Below are 20,251 nucleotides of genomic sequence, written 5' to 3' on the forward strand. Positions count from 1 at the left end.
TCTGAGATAGCATAAATAATGAAGGATGGTTCTTTGCGGAAAAAAGGTATACCTTTGTTCTGGTTGTATCCACCAGGGATTGTAAAAGCCCCTGTAAATACAATGGTGGCTATGAGGGTTGTAACAAGCATACATTGAGTTGCTGTTTGTGTCATCCACTTCTTGGCATCTTTTAATAGGACTTCATGTTTTTTGGTGAACAAGTCTTGTGGTGTCATACCATCTCTATTCTTCTTTTTTCTATAATCAGGTGGGATCGATCATTTGCTCTATCTCCTGCAATATATACCAAGTCATTATAAGGTGTCAAAAATGATTTTCTTCACCTGTCAAAATGGTTTGAGTCCAAACATGTTACTTTATTATAGTGGTCAGACTTGGTTGATCTATAATTTATTACGATTACATCTTTTGTATCTTTAAAAAGGCGTAAATCAGTTCTAAGAATCATTACAGAAAGTTTATTATTACGATTATAACCTAACTAATTTATAAGATAAAATGATCTAGAATTTGTATATATTGTACATGCATGGGCTGACTTTAGATGTGCCCGTATCCTTCTATATGTTACAATTCCTTTTTAGAATAAAATTGGTTGGTTCATCAAGTTGAACTTATGGATGAACATATAAAGAAAGAAAGATGATACATAAGCGTGACCAGGAAGAAATACCTTGAACCATAATAACTCCCGTTGCATTTGTAAAGCAGGTCCAGGCACATCTTGAAGTCGGTTTGGCTTACAACTCTTTGCGACCATATGCAACATGTTATTATCCTTTATGTCTTTTATAGGTGTAATTAAATCTTTCATAGCGCCAATTTCATATAGCAACTTATAGATTTCAATATGACGACGCTTGACCGCCAAGTGAAATATTGTTTTCCTTTTGTCATCTGTTTTCCATATTAGATCAGGATATAGTCGAATGAGCTCAACTATAAACTTTGTGTTGCCCACTTTAGCAGCATGAAAAAGTACTCGGTAAGGGTAGACTTTTATTAATGTATCTTCCTTCAAAATATGTGGCCCTTTGAGTATTTCATCAATTACACTCCTAGGCATTCTGGCAATTCTTCCCCATATTACTCTTAAAAATTCCAGTGCGTAGTGTTTGTCTTCAACGCGCCACACCTTCTTATGAAGCACTTCAAAAACTGAGAACCAAAACCAAGAAGACCATCATATCACATTTAACATATGATAGTACTGGTTAAAGCTCCTATCACTTATACGTGAAGCTAACCACTATTGGCTTTTATACTACATTATCATGGACATAAGATATTGTCTTAGAATGTTCTAAACCATACCTAACATGGCCATATGGACAGCTCTATGAACTTACATTATCACGAACAATCATTTATGTTCTTCATAGTTTTGAAGTGGACTGCTGAGCTCTTAGGAGTTAGGAAAATTAAAACACAGAGATATTCCTTGAAGTTTAGATTTAATATATTAGGTTTGAATGAGATTAAGTTTAAGTTTAATATACCTATGTCAAGGATCTTAAATCATTTTTACGATATAGAGTTATAGACCAAATAGACAAACATAAATATACCAATGTTGATGTCGAAGAATACTCAAAGCTACTAATTTATATTCGTTGGAAAGGTTTGAATTGTCATGCTCTGCCCTTACTGGGATATGAACAACAAATGTACGTGAAATATCAGAAATCACAAGTACAATGCCGTCAATGATGTAGCACGATCAATCCTCAACCAACTGATTGATCATTATTTGAATAACCCAAAAATCAACTTGCTTAATATGTGTTGTGTAGAGTTGAAGAGCATATACTTACTTGACTTGATTTTGGATACAATACTTCCATCCATCAAATCAAATGCCTCTCTCGTCTCAGCCAAAGCTAATAAAACTTTATTAAGCAATACCCTTTTGAGAATGAGTTCTGGGCGATCATTCACTATCTTCAGAGCAACATCTACAAAAGAATTGGAGGTCACTTTATGAGAGGAATTGCAATGAGTAACAACCAACCAAAAACTTGTAAACAGAGAACATGAACTTTTTGGAAGGAAATCCCAAACCATGCAAGAAGGTCAGAAGTTTTCGATTTAACCACTGACACATAAATAGTTTATGGATGAAAATTTCGTTTTGTATCCAGACTCATTAGGAAACGTAGAAACTACAAACTCGTGGCTACAGCTATAGGTATGTTTAAAACTATAAAAATAACTTAAATTGTTAAGAACTTAGTACTTACCGAAGATTCCAGCTTCAACACATCTTTGTAGGACCCATCCCCGACTCTCATGTGACCAAAAATCGCCCGACATTTTGTTAGAGATACCATAAAGATACCTCACCATGGCAGGCTTTCCATATAAAGCAGCCATGTAGAGTGGCATCTCTCCCCTCTTACCAGGGATATCCATCAATGTAGGATGCTTTTCCACCATTATCCTCGCGGCTTTTTCATTACCCGCCATTGCTGCTAAATTCAGGGCAGTATTGTAGCTTCTATTCTGTAACTCCAGATCCTTTTTCTCCATCAAATTTACGAGATTTATCACAAAATCTTCCACACCCTTGGTGCTTTCTGCTGATGCTTCAACATGAAGCAGCGTTTCCTCGTTTTCAGTGATTGCAAAACGTATCAGATCTCCGTTTCTTTTAAGGATGGATTCAGCAGCCTTCCAATCTCCTCTGATTGCCGCTTGGTAAAGTGGAACACCAATACTTATGTACTTTTCTCTAGTACCTTCAATTTAAACAATTTTGTCAAACTCAGTTTCCCTCAACTTGAGGTTTACCGGTGCTTGATGTTACCTCACATATCAACTTCAATAAAAAGATGTGCATGTAACGGAAGTTAATGGGTCTATTATGTAAATAGTTAGAATTGTAGTTTATGTATTATATGTAATTAATTAATATGTAGTAGAAGGGTCGAATATGTAAACCTTTGTATTTATCTTAGGGTTGCGGTGGTAGGATAAAAGTCACGTCGCTTCATATGTATGAAAGTTATAATCCCTACACATCCTAAACTACAAGGGTTATATGGTAATTAAAGAAAAGAGTGGCGGTTACAAAGTTGAGGGACTATTTGTGACTAATCAGAACTTGGTAACTACCACCCCAAGGGTGGCGAAATCCCTTTGGGAGGCACCCTTAGAATCGATGGCAACCACAAGGATTCAAGGGACATGTCTTTTCAATCAAAGGACACACCTCTTCATGTTTAATTACATCCACAAGATCAAGAGACGCACCCATTCGTGAAGAGACACATCTCTACAATCGCACCTTTTAGTTACTTATAAATAGGGCTTTAGATTTCAATTGTAATTCAATTTCATGTACTCAGATATTCAGTTTATATTCAAGTTATTCGATTGTCTAGAGATCAAAGATCCATTGGGGCCAACAATTGGTATCAGAGCATCAGACTCTAGGCATCGCAGGGAATCCGCGATCAGGTTTTATTGTTCTTTCTCAATTCGCAAGTTAGTTTTATTTTCGGTTCAGGGTCGAACCAGGGGTTAGGAATCTAGGTTTTTTTTTTTTTGCAGGGTTTAGGGCGAATTAGATTGTTTGATTATTACGCGTTTCGGGTTATACGCGGATTAAAGATTTGAGAGTTTGTTGAATTCAAGGGAATTGAATTTACCGGTACAGTGGTTTCGTATTGGTGGCCAAGAAACTTTAGAAACTAGAAAGTAAGGGTTGTGAGAATTCTAAGTTAGCAATCAGACTAAGGTTTCGCGAGTGTATCGAACCAAGTACAAAAGCGCAAGACATGGTTCTTTTGTTTCATTTGGAGGGCCAGGAAGAATCAAAATTTAATCCGATGGTTATACGCGATTAGTTTTATTCGCGGGTGAAGGTTTGAAGGCCAAATTCATAGTATAGAAAAGAAAATTGAGCGAATCAATTGGGAAAAAGAAAATCGAGGGAGTCGATCGTGAAGAAGAAGCGAGTAAAGACGGAATCATTCGAGTGATTCGAAGTGTGTTCGAAGAATAGAATTACCAAGTGAAGGCTCGAAGGTTTTTTCAATTAGAAACAAAGTGCAATGCGGAATAAACAATTGTAGATGCAGTGAATGCAAAGAAACACAATGATGCAACAAATGCAGAAAAGGGAAAATGATGTAGTGAATACAGGAAACAAGAAGATAATTTGAAGTGAGTGCAGAAAAAAGTGCAGTGATTGTAGAAAAAAATGAAGCAGTGAATGCTGGGAAATACATGCAGTGAACGCAGAATTTGATATAGTAATATGGAATAAAACAATTCAGTGAGTGGATCTGGAAAAAGTGAAGAATCCGTGAGGGAAGCAATCAATGATGAAGAACCCGTTGTGAGAGACAACCGTGATGACGAGATTAAATCTGTGATAGATCAAGAAGAAGATACGCATATCCTATGACTGGGTCAGAAAAAATGTTGTGTGATACAACCGCAAGAGAGATCTGAGTGAGTCAGTTTATCAAAATCTATGCGAGATGGATTCCGATCATGTGATATGATGGTGGGGAAGTTAATCAAGACTGGGTTGAGTTCGTGTTGAGACAACTACACAAGAAAAGGTTCGTGTGATACAAATCAAGTGCGGTCAAGACAAGTGTGAAGCAAAATGTTCGTGTGAACGAGTTCAAGTGAAACAAGGTTCGTGAGGAGCAAGGTTGGTGAATAAGAAGATCCGTGTGAAACATTGGATACCGAGGAGTTTCAAGAAAATGGAATCGATCAAAGTTCAAGATCTACAACTCAAGGATGTTCGTGATTAGGGGGTGAATGAAAGTTATAATCCCTACACATCCTAAACTACAAGGGTTATATGGTAATTAAAGAAAAGAGTGGCGGTTACAAAGTTGAGGGACTATTTATGACTAATCAGAACTTGGTAACTACCACCCCAAGGGTGGCGAAATCCCTTTGGGAGGCACCATTGGAATCGATGGCAACCACAAGGATTCAAGGGACATGTCTTTTCAATCAAAGGACACACCTCTTCATGTTTAATTACATCCACAAGATCAAGAGACGCACCCATTCGTGAAGAGACACGTCTCTACAATCGCACCTTTTAGTTACTTATAAATAGGGCTTTAGATTTCAATTGTAATTCAATTTCATGTACTCAGATATTCAGTTTATATTCAAGTTATTCGATTGTCTAGAGATCAAAGATCCATTTTGGGGCCAACAATGTAGGCATGTCAATGGATTGGATATTGATTAATTAATCCAATGGATCGATCCACTTATTCAATTAATTATATGGATCGATCCATGATCCATCCGGATCGATCCATTACTAATTAAATAAAGTAGAAAAAAGAAAATGTCTTGATGATCCCTACAACCAATCCTGTACGCTCACAACTCTTAACACATATAACCCAAACCAACACCATATACTTACCTGTATCTATAATTAATATAGTCTCTATGTATATAGGTGGAGCCGGTGGGGAGATATGAAACAAGAGATTAGTTGCCAATCGTTGGCGACATGGAGCGAGTAGGCAGTGGCGGAGGCGGCTGCAGCAGCCTCATGCTCCGGCCATGGTAGAGCTTTTGTTGGTCGTTTGACTTCTGACGGTCAACCAGTTTGTGAGTGCTTTAATTGCTATAATGGACCTGATTACTCTCTATATTCTCGTGAATGTGATGCGTAGCCGGGATGCAGTCACTTTAGGAGGATACATAATCTTCGGTGTCGGGTCAGCCCAACATCTAAGTGCAGCGGTTTACGCTCTTTCTTTTGGAAAATCTTCTTCGATCCCCGTCGAACGCCCTCGCTTCCATACCATTCTAGAATTTTTAAGAATTTTATTTTTATTTTTTTAGAATGTTTTTGATTTTTTGGGTTTTTTATTTCTTTTATTGTTTTTTATCTTTTTTTGAATTTTTTGTGTTTTTTAGAGTTTTTGTTATATTTTTTTAATATGGATCGATCCGGATAGTCATCCATCCATTTAAAATTATTTGGACATGGATCGGATCACGATCCATTATGTTGGATCATGGATCGGATCATGATCCATTTAAGTTGGATCATTAATTGATCGGATCATGATCCAATCCATATCCATCCATTGATAGGCAATCATCTGTATATATATGTATTGAACAAGCAAGGTTTCAATTCAGATTGATTCCTTGCAATATTACTCAATAAAATTTATTGTTTAATTCTCAATTCTTATTCTTGTTCATAAACCTGTGATCTTGGGCTACATTAACAACTTGGTCAACTGGTTAATTACCTTTACTTTAGTTCTGGAATGTTAGTTTCACAAGTTTCAAGTCGGAGGGTTAAAAGTGTAAACAGATGATAGTTGTGGGTTAAATTTGTAAATAGGTTGTTAATGAGGCGTTAAAAACCTATTATTCATTTTGGGGGTATAATTAAGTTAGAATCAAGAATCCGTTTTCGAAAATAATTTTTTTCAATCCATCTTCAACATTTAAGATTTTCTCTCTAATCGCCGCCGGCCCTTCTCTATTCCGGTATAACAGCCTGAGCTTGGGGGGATCTCCATCGTGCTTCCCCCATATCGAGATTGTTAGCCGGTTTCGAGTCGGTTGGTGGTGCCGGTTCGCCTGCTTTTGTAACAGGACGTGTCCTCACCGTCGGCCTTTCACTTTTCCGGTATAACAGCCGGAGATTGGGGGAATCTCACCGTATTTCCCTCATATCGAGTTTGTTAGCCGGTCTTAGTGTTGGTTGGTGGTGACGGTTCGTCTGCCTTCGATAGAAAACCGCCAGGAAACAATACGTTCAATGGAGGGAGGGGGAGAACCGGACGACGGCGGCCCGTGGTCCAACGTACAGAATCGGAAAAATTCCAGGGGTAGGGGTGATGGTATTGAGTGGACCTTCCTCGTCCAGAACCTCTCCAACAAAGTAACCAGAAACGTCCTTTGGCGGGCATTTAGACCATACGGGTTTGTATCGGACGTTTACGTGGCTCGGAAAAGAGACTCGAGGGGTAGATGTTTTGGGTTTGTCAGATACGTTGGGGTGGAGAATGTGAAAGAGACATTGATATCGATGAACTCAGTGATTATGTTCAATATGAAAGCTTCGGTTTCATTGGCAAAATACGACAAAGATCATAAGAAGATTAATTATTCACCAGACATGTTGGGTCGGAATGTTTGGAGACAGAAGAACGGACACCAAAATAATAGTAATCAAAATGCTGAAAATTGTAATGGTGGCATTCACCCTTTGAAGAACCAGGTGCCAAACCAAGGACCGTCTACTAGATTGAATACTCAGGACGGGAGGTCGTTTGCAGATGTTCTGAAAGGTACAAATAGAGGAGATAATAATGGGGCAAAGGTAATCACAGTGGGGGGTAAAGGGTCTTTGTACCCCCTCCATTGTGTTGGCAGATCGGTACTGGGAATTGCAAAGGAGGTTATGTCAGTTGATAAGATGAGGCAAAGAATCGAAGACGAAGGCATGAATGAGGTCGGGTTGTCCTTCATAGGTGGAGTGTCATACCTCCTAACATTTAGGGATAAGGAACTCGCTAAACTCTGTATGGAACTACATGAGGGTTTCTTCAACTCTGTGTTCTCAAAATTTGTGCTATGGAATGGAGAAGACATCCCATACAGTAGGCTGGTTAACCTCAGCATTACTGGTGTTCCGTTTATGATTCGGGATAATACTATCTTCGATAATATTGGAGGTATGTTTGGAGAAGTGGTACAAAAGTCGACGTTCTCATGGCAGGAGGATGACATTTCGGGGGGATCGGTGATGGTGGTAACCTCCCATGCTCCAAAGATTGAGGAAGCTGTGGTAATAAAATGGAATGAGAAAACATTTGTTAGTTGGGTGTCGGAGTCACTACAGAAACGATCGCCGGAAGTTGATGTTTTATCGTTGTCGGGTTCTCAGGATTCAGAGTCAGATATGGAGTCGGAATCAGATGACGAGTCAATAGACATGGAGGATCTAGAGGAAGGTGAGATTGGACAGAATGATGATACCCACGATAGACGGCAGGATGTTACATCGGATATCAGCCGGACGGTAGACGTACCAGTAGCCCAACGGGTTGATCAGCCGGTGGATCAGCCAGTGGAATTCGAAAAGTTGGTCGGTCATTATGAACCAGTAGGAGCCCAAGCGTCTTCACCAGAGGATGTGGGTGGGAATTTGGAAAATCTGCATGGGAAGTCGCCTAAAGTCAATATAGAAAGGGGGAATAATTATGTGCATGGGGAAGATGCTTTGTCGGCTAGTGGTAATTGCAATAATGTGGGGGACCCAAGAAACATAAACAGCGTGTATCAAAAAGGTGGGGATAAAGGTGGTGGTCATAACGAGAATGGGCCCGGTGTAGAGGCCTCTAAGCCCAAGTCTGCATTTGGTGAAAATGGCCCAACTCCCTCTGTTAACTTGGGTAAAAGAAATCGTGATGAACGTAGCCCTCCCTCTATTGGGTCTATGCAAGGACCTTCTCAAAAGTTTTTTGGTCAACCCAATAGGTCGGACCCGGTATCCTTAGACCTTAACACTCCGGTGGGAGAAGATTCAGGAAACGTAGGGTGTGGACGTGAGAAACTTGGAGTGGGAGATACCGACTCTGTCAATCAGGAAAGAACCGGGCCAAATACAGGTGAGGAGCAGGATCGAAGGAATCTTGGAGTCCGATCTGATGATGAAAGTTTAAGGAATGAAGTAGAGAATACTGTACAGGTTGGAGCAATGATTGGTGTCGATCTAACTGGATTTTTGAGGGATACAGAGGAGCTAATAGTTAAAGAAGGTGTTGCAAACTGTTTCCGATGAATTGTCTATCAATCAATTTAAGGGGGGTGCGCAGTAGCCGCAAGTCAGATTGGATCAGAGGGCTTAAAACTAGTTATGGTATACACTTTCTCGCCATTCAGGAAACGAAATTACAAGCGTCAGAGACATTTAGATTCAACCAGTTTTGGGGTCGAGCTGAATTCAAGGTTGCTGTAGTGGACTCTCTGGGCAGATCCGGTGGTCTTGCATGTCTATGGTCTCCAGCGGTGTTCAGGTGTGTAGACACTTACTATAATAGACACTTTATTATCGTGTCGGGATTTTTGGTTCACTCAGGGTGCAAAATTAATCTTGTTAACGTTTATGCTCCTAATGATGCTATTAGTAGACGTGGTGTCTGGATGGAAATTATGGGGTTCAGAAACTCATTACAAGGGTTATGGGTCATGATGGGGGATTTTAATGAGGTACGGGATGAAAGTGAGCGTATGAACTCAGAGTTTGTTGAAGCTAATGCGAGGGCCTTCAATGATTTTATTAGTGCAGCCGGGCTTGTGGAGTATAATATGGGTGGTGGAAATTTCACATATATTTCGGATAATGGTAAAAAGCTGAGTAAGTTGGATCGTTTCCTTGTGTGTTTGGGGTTTAGGGAGAATTGGCCAAATGCGAGTGTGGTTGCTTTGGCTAGGGAGGTCTCGGATCATCGGCCTATTGTTCTCTCCACCGTTCAATCAGATTTTGGCCATATCCCTTTTAGATTCTTTAACTCATGGTTTGAATTTCCTGGTTTCCTCGAATTTGTTCTCCAGAACTGTGGTGCTTTTCAATTTGAGGGGCCGGGGGATCTTGCTCTTGCGATTAAATTCAGGTGGCTTAAAGACAAAATTAAATTATGGTTGAAATTGGAAAAAGAAAAAAGAGATGGGATATATGGTGGGAAAAAGAGAAGACTGGAAATCATAGAAAATATGGCGGAAGAAAGAATTCTTGAGGAAGACGAACTGGCTGAAAGGGCTGAATGTCGTAACTATGTGGCTGAATTTGAAAGAATCAAACAGTTAGATTTGCGCCAGAAATCGAGGTCCAAGTGGGCCATTGATGGTGATGAAAATACTGCATTCTTCCATCATATTGTGAATTCTAATATCAGCTCGAATAGATTGAATGGCTTATTAATAGATGGTGTATGGAATACGAATCCTCTAGCCATCAAAGAAGCACTGTATGAATTTTTCCATCATCAGTTTTCGGAACCTATGCCTATTAGACCGGAGCTGCTTTGTACTAATATCGCTACTATTTCGGATCATGAGGCATCTTTGCTTGAGAATCCTTTTTCGGTGGAGGAAATTAAAGAAGCTGTTTGGGAATGTGAAGGTGAACGTGCTCCTGGGCCGGATGGGTTCAACTTTAAGTTTATTAAAAGGTGTTGGGTTGGCCTCCGGGATGATATGGTCAGGTTGTTTAACAAATTCTACGAGGAGGGGTCTATTAACAAGAGTTGCACTTCTTCTTTTATAGCCTTGATCCCTAAGGTAAAGGACCCCGTTAGCCCAACAGACTTCAGGCCGATTAGTTTAATTGGCGTAATCAATAAAGTAATCTCAAAAGTGCTCGTTAATCGTCTAAAAAGCGTGATGGGGAAGTTAATTTCGGAGCAACAATCGGCATTTCTAGCTGGTAGAAATATCATGGATGGTCCTCTTATCCTTAATGAAGTATTCGGTTGGTTAAAAAAGCTTAAGCGGTGTGGAATGTTCTTCAAAGTTGATATTAATAAAGCGTATGATTCGGTGAACTGGTCCTTTCTAAATTCGATTATGGCCCAGATGAACTTCCCTAGCAGATGGAGATCTTGGGTGATGGCGACTCTTTACTCAGCTAGAGCGTCGGTTTTAGTTAACGGATCCCCAACAAGAGAGTTTGATTGCTCCCGCGGTCTTAGGCAAGGCGACCCGCTCTCCCCGTTTTTATTTGTTATCGCGATGGAAGCCCTAACATGTGTTATGAATAAGGCAACCTCTATTGGTTTATTCAACGGTATCAAAGTATCCGCTGATGGTCCACTCCTGTCTCACCTCTCTTACGCAGACGATGTGATGTTTATTGGTGAATGGTCTACTTCTAATATCAACAACCTGAGACGGATACTTAGATGTTTTTATCTAGCTTCCGGTCTTAAGGTTAACTTAGCAAAGTGTAGCATTTATGGGATTGGAGTTGGTGATCAAGAAGTTCAACAAATGGCGAGTTATTTGCGGTGCAAGAAAGGTACGTTTCCTTTTATTCATCTTGGTCTTCCAATAGGGGCAAACATGAATTTGGCTAGGAATTGGAAATCTGTGGTAGATGTGTTCAGAAATAGGCTCTCGATTTGGAAAGCCAAAGTTCTTTCATATGGGGGAAGGATAACTTTGATAAAGGCGGTCTTAAATTCATTGCCAACCTACATTCTATCCTTATTTAAAGCCCCGGCTAAAGTGCTAAGTGCTCTCGATAAGATTAGAAGGGTGTTCTTTTGGGGTGGCTCGGAAGATAAAGCAAAAATGAATTGGGTAGCATGGGAAAAAACGATTGCTCCGGTTGAGTTTGGTGGATTGGGGTTCGGCTCCATTAGAGATGCAAATTTAGCAATGTTGGCTAAGTGGTGGTGGAGATTTAAAACTGAAAAAAATTGGTTATGGAGAAAAGTAGTCTGGGCTATTCATCATAAGAGCAGAGTTTGGAATGATTTCCCGGTTAAAGTATCTATTGCAGGTCCGTGGAAGGCCATCATGAGTATTGAACCGATTCTTCTTGGTGCTGGTTTGGATTTAAGAAGATCCTTTTATGCAGTCCCGGGTAATGGTGAAAGTATACAGTTCTGGTTAGATGCCTGGGCTGATTCGCAGCCTTTTTATATTAAGTTCCCTAATCTATTTAAAGCTGAAACAAACAAGATGTGCATGCTGGTGGATCGGATGACTATGGGGGAGGCTGGGCCGGTTTTTTCGTGGGCCTGGGTCCAGCCAGACTTAGATGGTAATTGTCAAAATCAACTACTACAGCTAGAGTCTTTGTTGAATGGGCTTAATATGGGTTTGGGTAGGGATCTGTGGAAATGGCAGAATGCTCCAGATGGAGGCTTTTGTGTAGCTGGGATTAAAAAAATATTGGGATCGGCTAACCGTGTAGCCCCAGCAAAATTATTTAAGTGGAATAGTTGGGTCCCGAAAAAGGTATCTATTGTGGCTTGGAGGGCAGCGATGGAAAGGCTACCGACGAAGTGTGCATTGGCGATACGGAACATCTCGGTACAAAATAATTTGTGTGCTCTTTGTGGTGATTATGCTGAAACGTCCGAACACTTATTTGTTGCATGCCAGTTCGCTCAAATAGTATGGCAAAACATTGCGGATTGGTGCAACATACCGCCTATATATGCTTTCGAATTAAATGATGTATTATCCATACACGAAACATGCTCTGGAAATTCAACAAAGAAGAAGGGGATTCATGCGGTGGTGCTGGTAACTATTTGGAGCATCTGGAAGCTAAGAAACGATTCCGTCTTCAACAACTCGGTTCCGCACACAACGAAGATCCTAGATGAAATCAAAGCTTTGTCGTTCCTTTGGGTTAAAAATAGGGCTAAATTGGTGGCATTGACATGGAGTGATTGGAGTCGGTTTGTTTTTTAGTGTCTAGCTTCATGTAATATTACGTGGTTCGTGGTGTTGGTATCTTGTAATTTGTATATTTGGCGGGTAGCATCTTGCTACATTTTAATAAAATAATTTCTGTCGGCCGTTCAAAAAAAAAAAAAATTAAGTTAGAATCAATAGAAGTTGATAATCGTTTCGCGAATCTGATTTTGTTGTTTTGATCTTCTCTGGTGCTGAATTCTTCAACAAAAGAATCTGATTGTCATTGGATTTAATGGGTGTTTGGGATTGCTGATTTAAGTTACTTATTAGGTTATTGACTTTTTAAACAGTTAAAAGGTGTTTGACATGAAATTATTATGTGGTGGGAAAGTCACTAAGTCACTCTATTATGACTTATTAATTTTTCCAAAAAGTCAATAAATCACTCTATTATGACTTATTAATTTTTCCAAAAAGTCATAAGTTATTTAGAAAAGCTCAGCCAAACATGGCCTATTGCTTTAAAAATAGACATTGTATACCTTTTACACGATGGAAGGTAGTAAAGGAGAGATCAACAAAAGAAGCAGTTGAGAAATTACCTGTAAGTAGTTCTAAACAAGGTAGGATTGGTCGTGGTGGGACTGGTACGTGGTGGCGTTGATGGTGGCCTTACAGGAATGTGAAAAAAAGGATGAGCATGGCTTGTACTTGAGTTGCTCATCTTTTCGGCACGCTGCAATGTCATAGCAATTAGTAAGTAATATAACTTGAATATATAGAATTATAAGAACAGTATGAGCATAGCCTGTACTTGTGTTCTTTGAATCCTTAAGCAATGCTGTTCTTACTTATCAACTGAGATCTGGAAAGCTAAGACCTGAATTTATAGAAGTTCACTGAAGTGAAGTCAACCTCCATAAGTCTATTTATTAATTGCTAATACCTACCCAGTAAACACCAACTCTGGAATATAAAATTATTAAGTAAATATTATAACTGATTGCATAGTTAACAGATTTATTAGTTAATATATAAAAGGTTAAACAATCGTAGAGTTCTAAAATTTTCAAACATGTAAAGTTTATAAAACCTGAAAACTAAAACAGAAAATGCAATAGCTTATAGTTTAATCATTACAACTAGTTTTTTTTGAAGTCGCGCGTTAAGGTGAAACTGAGCAAATGATAATATAAAACAAACATGATTTTAAAATAAAACATGTTGTTTAGACACCCAGGCCATTAGAACGGTTTAGTTTATCATCATACCGTTTTATAATATCAAATAAATGCTTTATTTTGAGTACAACTTCGTTTTTAACAAAACTTATAACGGAATATCAGGTAAAAAAATCAAGCACAATTACATACACTAGTACAGATTTGATCAAATGATGCGGGTAAATTGGCTATAAGATGCGGTTCTGGACCCGCATCTTATGGCATAGCATTTTATGGCTATAAGGCAAAAGATGCGGGTCTAAGAGATGCGGTTCTAGACCCGCATCATTTAACAATTTAAGCAAAAACTACTTTTTTCCAATATGTTCAAAAGATGCGGTTATAAAAACCGCATCATTTGGTGTTTAAGCAAAAACTATTTTTTTTTTCCAATATGTTAAAAAGATGCAGTTCTAAAAACTGCATCATTTGGTGTTTAAGCTAAAAATAAATGTTTTTTTTTGTTCAGTTTCCTGAAAATTTAATAAAAAAAATTCTAATAAATTCCCATTATAAACTGGTTATCTAAGAATGAAAATAAAATATATAAAAAATAATAAATGAAACCAATATTAAATAACTCAATAATACAAATTACAAAGGTTTCAAAGTAACACACGCAATTACAAAAGTTTCAAAGTAACCCAAATACATATATATTTAAAAAATAAATTTGATATACAATAACTTTCTGTTCTGAACTAATGTCATCATACTTGCAACCCAAAATGACGTCTTCAATTCATTTTTGCATCTGGAACCGTAGAAATTGCCTAACAAAACATAACATTACATTAATAAAATGAAGCTTAAATGCATACGCAAGTGTACATATGTATAAAATGGAATCTTTATATTCAAATGTTAAAATACTATCATACATGAAGACATGTAGTTCCAAATCTACCCTAGATACGCACATAAAACATGAAGATCCAAATCCACAACCTACAACAAGTCCAACAATACTACGATCAACCAATATATATACCAAATCCTAAATCACAAACTATACAAAAAGAATTTATCAAACCATGCAAAAAGCATTCATCTAATGCTAAGATATACATGTCTTATGTGATAATCAAAGTTAATGAGTTACAAATGTCTTGGTTTGGTTGAACCATATATACAAACACACACTAGTAGAAAACATACGTGATGTGGCAGCAATGACAATTTACAATACGGTAGTTTATCAATCTAAGATGATACGGGTCAAATGGGTCTAGCTAACAAAAAAAGATTGAAATATATTTATTGGATTTAAAAAAGTATCATTTATATAAACTCAAAAAAGTACCTTTGAATTTTCGTAGCCCCACTACAAGCTTTCTTGGCATCCATACTCCCACGAATATCATTTAGTATCCATAGAAGTAATCAGATAGTTAATCTGGATAAAGGGACATAATAGATGCAAAACCAAAGTCAAATGCTAGTTTTGAATTCTAGAATCTAGAGTTAAACTTTTACCTTCTAGGATTAAGTATTAATAACAATGTCATTAATAGAAGCAATTATCATTCAAAAGACAATAATCCTCAGTTTAATCAGTGGTTGACGATAAGCAGGTACCGGTACCAGCACCAAAAATAATCAATACGGTACGAAACTGGTATTTATCGGTAAATCAACCAAAATACTCGTACCGGTATCATCGGCACGGTTTGGTACCGGTACCCAATACCAAATGCTCCCTCTTTATACATCACTATGCTTAAGTACCTTGGGCAACCAATGAAAAAATTTCAAGATATAGTTCAAAATATATTTGTACATAAATTAACATATGTAAAAGCGCCATTTCATAATTTTCAAATTAAAGCAACTCAATGCTTTTAGTTGCTGTTGAAACAATGGTTAACACAAGGATAACCAAGAGGGTTGTTTCACTTATGGGGTTCAACCTCTTCTCTTGCTCGTATCGGTGGCCTGAGATCTGCAAAACAGTAAACACCGTTAGTCTCGTTAAGAGGGGGGAAGAGGATTTTCCCTCTTAACCAGGCTCCGGCGTGAGAATAAGTACTGCTCTGAGAGGAATAAAACAGTGTGTGTATAGAGTGAGTAAAGAGAGCCAAGATCCTCAACCTGAATGATGAAGGGTCCTATTTATAGCCGGATGGTGAAGAAGGAGGAAGCAGCTGTGCCAGCTGTGGGTGCGCGCCAGCTGTCCGACCAAGGGGAATATCCTCTTGGTCTGCTCTGTCGCGAAGGGTGTAGTGGTACACGTGGCGTCCTTGTATTCGCTTGCGCTGGGTACCTCGTACTGGTCGCGTCAGCCCTGCTCCCTGGATTGTCGCAGGCCTATGTGGCCTTCTCTCAATGGTGACACGTGTTGTCCTTTATGTTGGGCAAAGCATCTTTGATGCCAGCTGTGAACCGCCTAGATGCCTTCTGGAAGATTCTAGAAGGTTCTGGTGACATGGGTGCCTTGTGTGCACAAAAGTGGTGTGGTCCCTGCCATGTAGGCAGGGAATTGGGACCATACCTCTTCAAGTCCCCCCAGTCCAGTGTGCCTTCTAGTTGAGTTGATCGTCTAGGAAGGATTCTGGACTTATGAGAGTTGTGAGTTCTATGCATCGCGTTGAAGTTGATGAATATAAAGTGAGCCGAATGGACGCATGCTGCATGGGTTTTGGCCCTTTGAAAAAAGTGAGCCAAATGGACGCATGCTGCATGGGTTTTGGCTTTTTTGGGAAAAGTGAGCCAAATGGACGCATGCCGCATGGGTTTTGGCCCTTTGAAAAAAGTGAGCCAAATGGACGCATGCCGCATGGGTTTTGGCCCTTTGAAAAAAGTGAGCCAAATGGACGCATGCCGCATGGGTTTTGGCCCTTTAAGAAAAGTGAGCCAAATGGACGCGTGCCGCATGGGTTTTGGCCCTTTGAAAAAAGTGAGCCAAATGGACGCATGCCGCATGGGTTTTGGCCCTTTAAGAAAAGTGAGCCAAATGGACGCGTGCCGCATGGGTTTTGGCCCTTTGAAAAAAGTGAGCCAAATGGACGCATGCCGCATGGGTTTTGGCCCTTTAAGAAAAGTGAGCCAAATGGACGCGTGCCGCATGGGTTTTGGCCCTTTGAAAAAAGTGAGCCAAATGGACGCATGCCGCATGGGTTTTGGCCCTTTAAGAAAAGTGAGCCAAATGGACGTATGCCGCATGGGTTTTGGCCCTTTGAAAAAAGTGAGCCAAATGGACGCATGCCGCATGGGTTTTTGGCCCTCTTGTGTTTCCTTCTGTTGGAAGTTTGGTGGTTATGGGGAAGTGTTTGGTGTGACCGTCTGACGTCCCTGTCTTTTCGGAGGCGAACAGTTGCTTTTGCAGTGGCTTTCTGTCACATCAGCAGACCCTGTCGCCCATGCTTCCCGAAAAAAGAGCCGACGTCTTCTCTCTCCTGTGACGTGTCAGTCATCTATTGGGCGCTTTTCCTGTTCCCTGACGTTCCACTACCCATCAAAATGTGATGGGTATAAATATGGGGCGGTTATCTCTTTCTTCCCTCATTTTCGAATTCTAAGTGTGATTTCTCTCTATCTTCTTCTTGTTTGTTCTATCTTTCACATTCTCACATCATCTTCTTCTTGACTTTTATCATGGCCGAGAAGAATCCAACTCAAAAGAAAAGGAAGCATAGAGGTAGGGCTCCTCCTGGTCCAGACCAGGCTGTGATTAACTGGAAGGAGGAGGAATTTCAGATGCTTGTGAGGGGACATAACTTTCGTCCTGAGTGGGGAGCTCGTTACCCTCCCTCTGGATCCACTGCATTGGATGCCCCTCCAGGTTTTATCACGTTGTATGCTGCTTTTTTCCGGGAAGGCAATTTTAGGTTGCCGATTACGAAGTTCACTGTTGCTGTTTGGAGGGGTTATGGGCTCCATATTTCTCAGATAAATGCGATTGGGCTCCCTCGGATTACCCATTTCGAATTTGTCTGTAGGTCTTACCGTGTTGAGCCTACGTTTGAGATGTTCAACGCTATCTATAGCGTTTCGTATACCAGTGGGTTTTACTCTTTTCAGGCTAGGATGGGAGTTGCTCAGGTGTGTTCGGTTCCGATAAAGGGCATTCATGATTGGAAGCAGAAGTTTTTTTACATCCGCCGAGGTGTGATTCCGGCGGATATGTCATATCGGCAAGTGAGTCAAGGGATCCCTAAGGTGGATGTTCTTCTCAACTATGGTGATCAAGACTGGTTTAAGAAGATAACTGCGAAGCCGACGGCTATTTCTCAACTGGATGAGATGGCTTTAGTTGGTGCAGGGATGAGTTTGCTGTGGGTTCCTAAACATCCGTTGGGTCAGCCTGCGTATAGCCATAAGGGCAAATGTATTGTTCTTTCGTGTCTTACCACTTGATTATTTCCCTTTATGTTAACTATGCGTCCTTATTTTTGTTGCTATTTTGCAGTTGGTTATAGTTTGTTGAATGCCTTGGACCCTAAATCAGCGGGTGCCATGGTTGAAGCTATCCAGGCTGATGGGAATCCGACGTGGTTGGAGCAGATACGGGACCGTTTTCTGCATCCAACCGACGCTAGTTTGAGCAGATACGCGAATGAAGTTCTTGGTGAGGATGATTGGGATGACTTTGTCGACTCTGGTCGAGAGGAAGTCATTATCCTTTCTAGTGGAAGTTCTGACCGGGATGTTGAAGATCTAATGTCTCATTCCGCGCGTGCAGGTACCGCGCCTGGTGGTGTTGCGGAGCCGGTACATGAATTTGTTGAGGATGATGATGATGCGGAGGCGTCTGTTGATCCGTCTGCCCAGTTGGAGACGAGGAAGAAGGCAAGGACTGAGAGATCCGGAAGAAGGGAAGAGAAGAAGGAGGGCGGAGCTGCTGGATCTTCTCGTAAGCAACCTTCTACTCTTCCTTATCTAGATTATGTGGTAGTGTCTGATACATTGTCTGGCCTAGGCCCTGGGGAGGTGCGTCAGGGGTCGGATCCTGACGATAAGGCCACTTTGACTGAGCATATGAAGAAGAAAGCTCTCGATGATCACAAACGTCGCCTTGATGAGCAGGCTGCTGCTGTTTTTGCTGCCAAGAAGGCAAAGCTTCAGAAAGAGGTCCCCCCAGCGCCCTCAGAGTCTGAGATTGATTTGGGCGTGTTTAGTGGAGGTCGTGGGAATTTGTTGGAGGAGATATATGCTGCCTCTGCTCCTCTTCCTGGTAATTTTTCTTTCATTGTACGTTTGTCATAAAAGGAGGCTACGGCCGCGTTTAGGCGACCTTCGGTATCCACGTCCCGAAAGCCGGATCGCTCTTCGATAACACCGCCTATAGACATGACGTTCATATGGGAAATGCAGCGGTTATAACCAGCTTTAAAGCCAGCGTCACGAGCACGCTGCTTGACCAAGTCCAAACCAGCTGCGGTTTCAGGAGCATCCATAATGGCCTGAACAATCTGCAACACAAGAATAATAAAGTCAGCGTATGGTCAACTTTTGGCACAAACATCACAACATACTTACATGCGCGATACCATGCCTCCGCATCCATTCACGGTCAGCCTCCAGTTGGTTATACGAAGAGGTCAGAGCATCTCTGGCCTCAACGGCAACATTGGCCCGCTCTTCCGCTGCAGTCATGCGGGCTGTGAGGTCAGTGACCGCGACCTCCCGGGTCTGAACCTCAGCCTGTCAAAGAGCAGAAAACAGTTTACTCAGTAAACATTTTCAAAAAGCAGGGAAATATAAAACAAAGGTAACAAGTCATACCTGAAGGCTGGCAACAACTTTATCCAAACGAATGCGCTCAGCATTCGCCTCTTCAAGAGCCTTGGAAGAACGGCTCTCCCTCTCTTCGGCCTCCTCCAAGGCCTTCGCAGCACGCGCCCCGGCTTCCTTGGCCTCATCAAACGCCTTTATGGCCCCGGCCTCCGCCTGCTGCGCTTTAACCGCAATTGCCTCAGCTGCAGCTTTCTCTTTGCTCAAGGCAACGTTCGCTGCCTTGGCGTTCGTCAACTCCTGCCGAGCACGGAACAAATTGTCATTCTGCTTAGCCCAAGATTCATTCCACTTCTTGCGTTCGTTGGACAACTTTTCGTTCCAACTATTGCGTTCATCAGAAAGGAGTTTGGCAAGAGTACGAACCTGTTTCAGCTGAGCAGTGGCAGCCCACTCCGAGGTCTGCTTCTGCTTCTCAAACGCAGCTCTATCCTTCTCAAGCTGCTCCGCACCCGCACGAGCAGCCTTGATCAACTCTTCCGCTTCGGCCCGCATGCGAGCAGCTTCATCCTCTCTGCGGCCTAACACCTTGTAGTCTTCCAAAATGGCGTTAGCCACTATGGAACTTCCTACTAGCAAGGTGGAGAGTTGATTGATGCGCAACTCACGGGGGGCGGCACGGGCACGTTCCACTTCAAAGGGGGTACCCAAACCACCCAGAATCTCCTTACACGCAGAAGGGTCGTTGGAAATATCATCCCCCTGCATAACAGTCCAGGGGAGTCGGTGATAAACAGTACTTCGACCCTGGGTATAGGTGCGGTAATAATACTCCAATTCAGACTCCCCAGGCTGAATTAGAGGCCCATCATAACCCGCACCACCGGCAGATGAACCGGTACCCTTCTCACCAGCAGGAGACTTCTGCGGCTCAGCATCATGCTGCCGCACCTCAGCAT

The 20,251-nt window shown here is 41.0% G+C and overlaps 1 protein-coding gene across 1 annotated transcript; it reads right to left on the reverse strand.

Moving 5' to 3' along the window:
- Positions 1–246: 246 nt before the first annotated feature.
- LOC110939068 lies at positions 247–3,259 on the reverse strand. The gene is made up of 5 exons (XM_035989952.1): positions 3,256–3,259; positions 2,244–2,741; positions 1,818–1,958; positions 677–1,161; positions 247–276 (listed from the first exon to the last, which is right to left on the reverse strand). Exons 1-5 carry the CDS (start codon positions 3,257–3,259, stop codon positions 247–249), a joined length of 1,158 nt encoding a protein of 385 aa, XP_035845845.1.
- Between the last annotated feature and the right edge of the window lie 16,992 nt (positions 3,260–20,251).

This window comes from Helianthus annuus, chromosome 5 (assembly GCF_002127325.2).
Source record: "Helianthus annuus cultivar XRQ/B chromosome 5, HanXRQr2.0-SUNRISE, whole genome shotgun sequence".
Lineage (NCBI taxonomy): Eukaryota > Viridiplantae > Streptophyta > Magnoliopsida > Asterales > Asteraceae > Helianthus > Helianthus annuus.

Excerpts from the sequence above, each read along its gene's own strand:
- LOC110939068 (XM_035989952.1), bottom strand. Across the intron at positions 1,959-2,243 it reads TGTTGAAGCTGGAATCTTCG|ATGTTGCTCTGAAGATAGTG; the intron begins GTAAGTACTAAG and ends ATTCTTTTGTAG. Across the intron at positions 277-676 it reads GGGAGTTATTATGGTTCAAG|GAGATAGAGCAAATGATCGA; the intron begins GTATTTCTTCCT and ends TATATATTGCAG.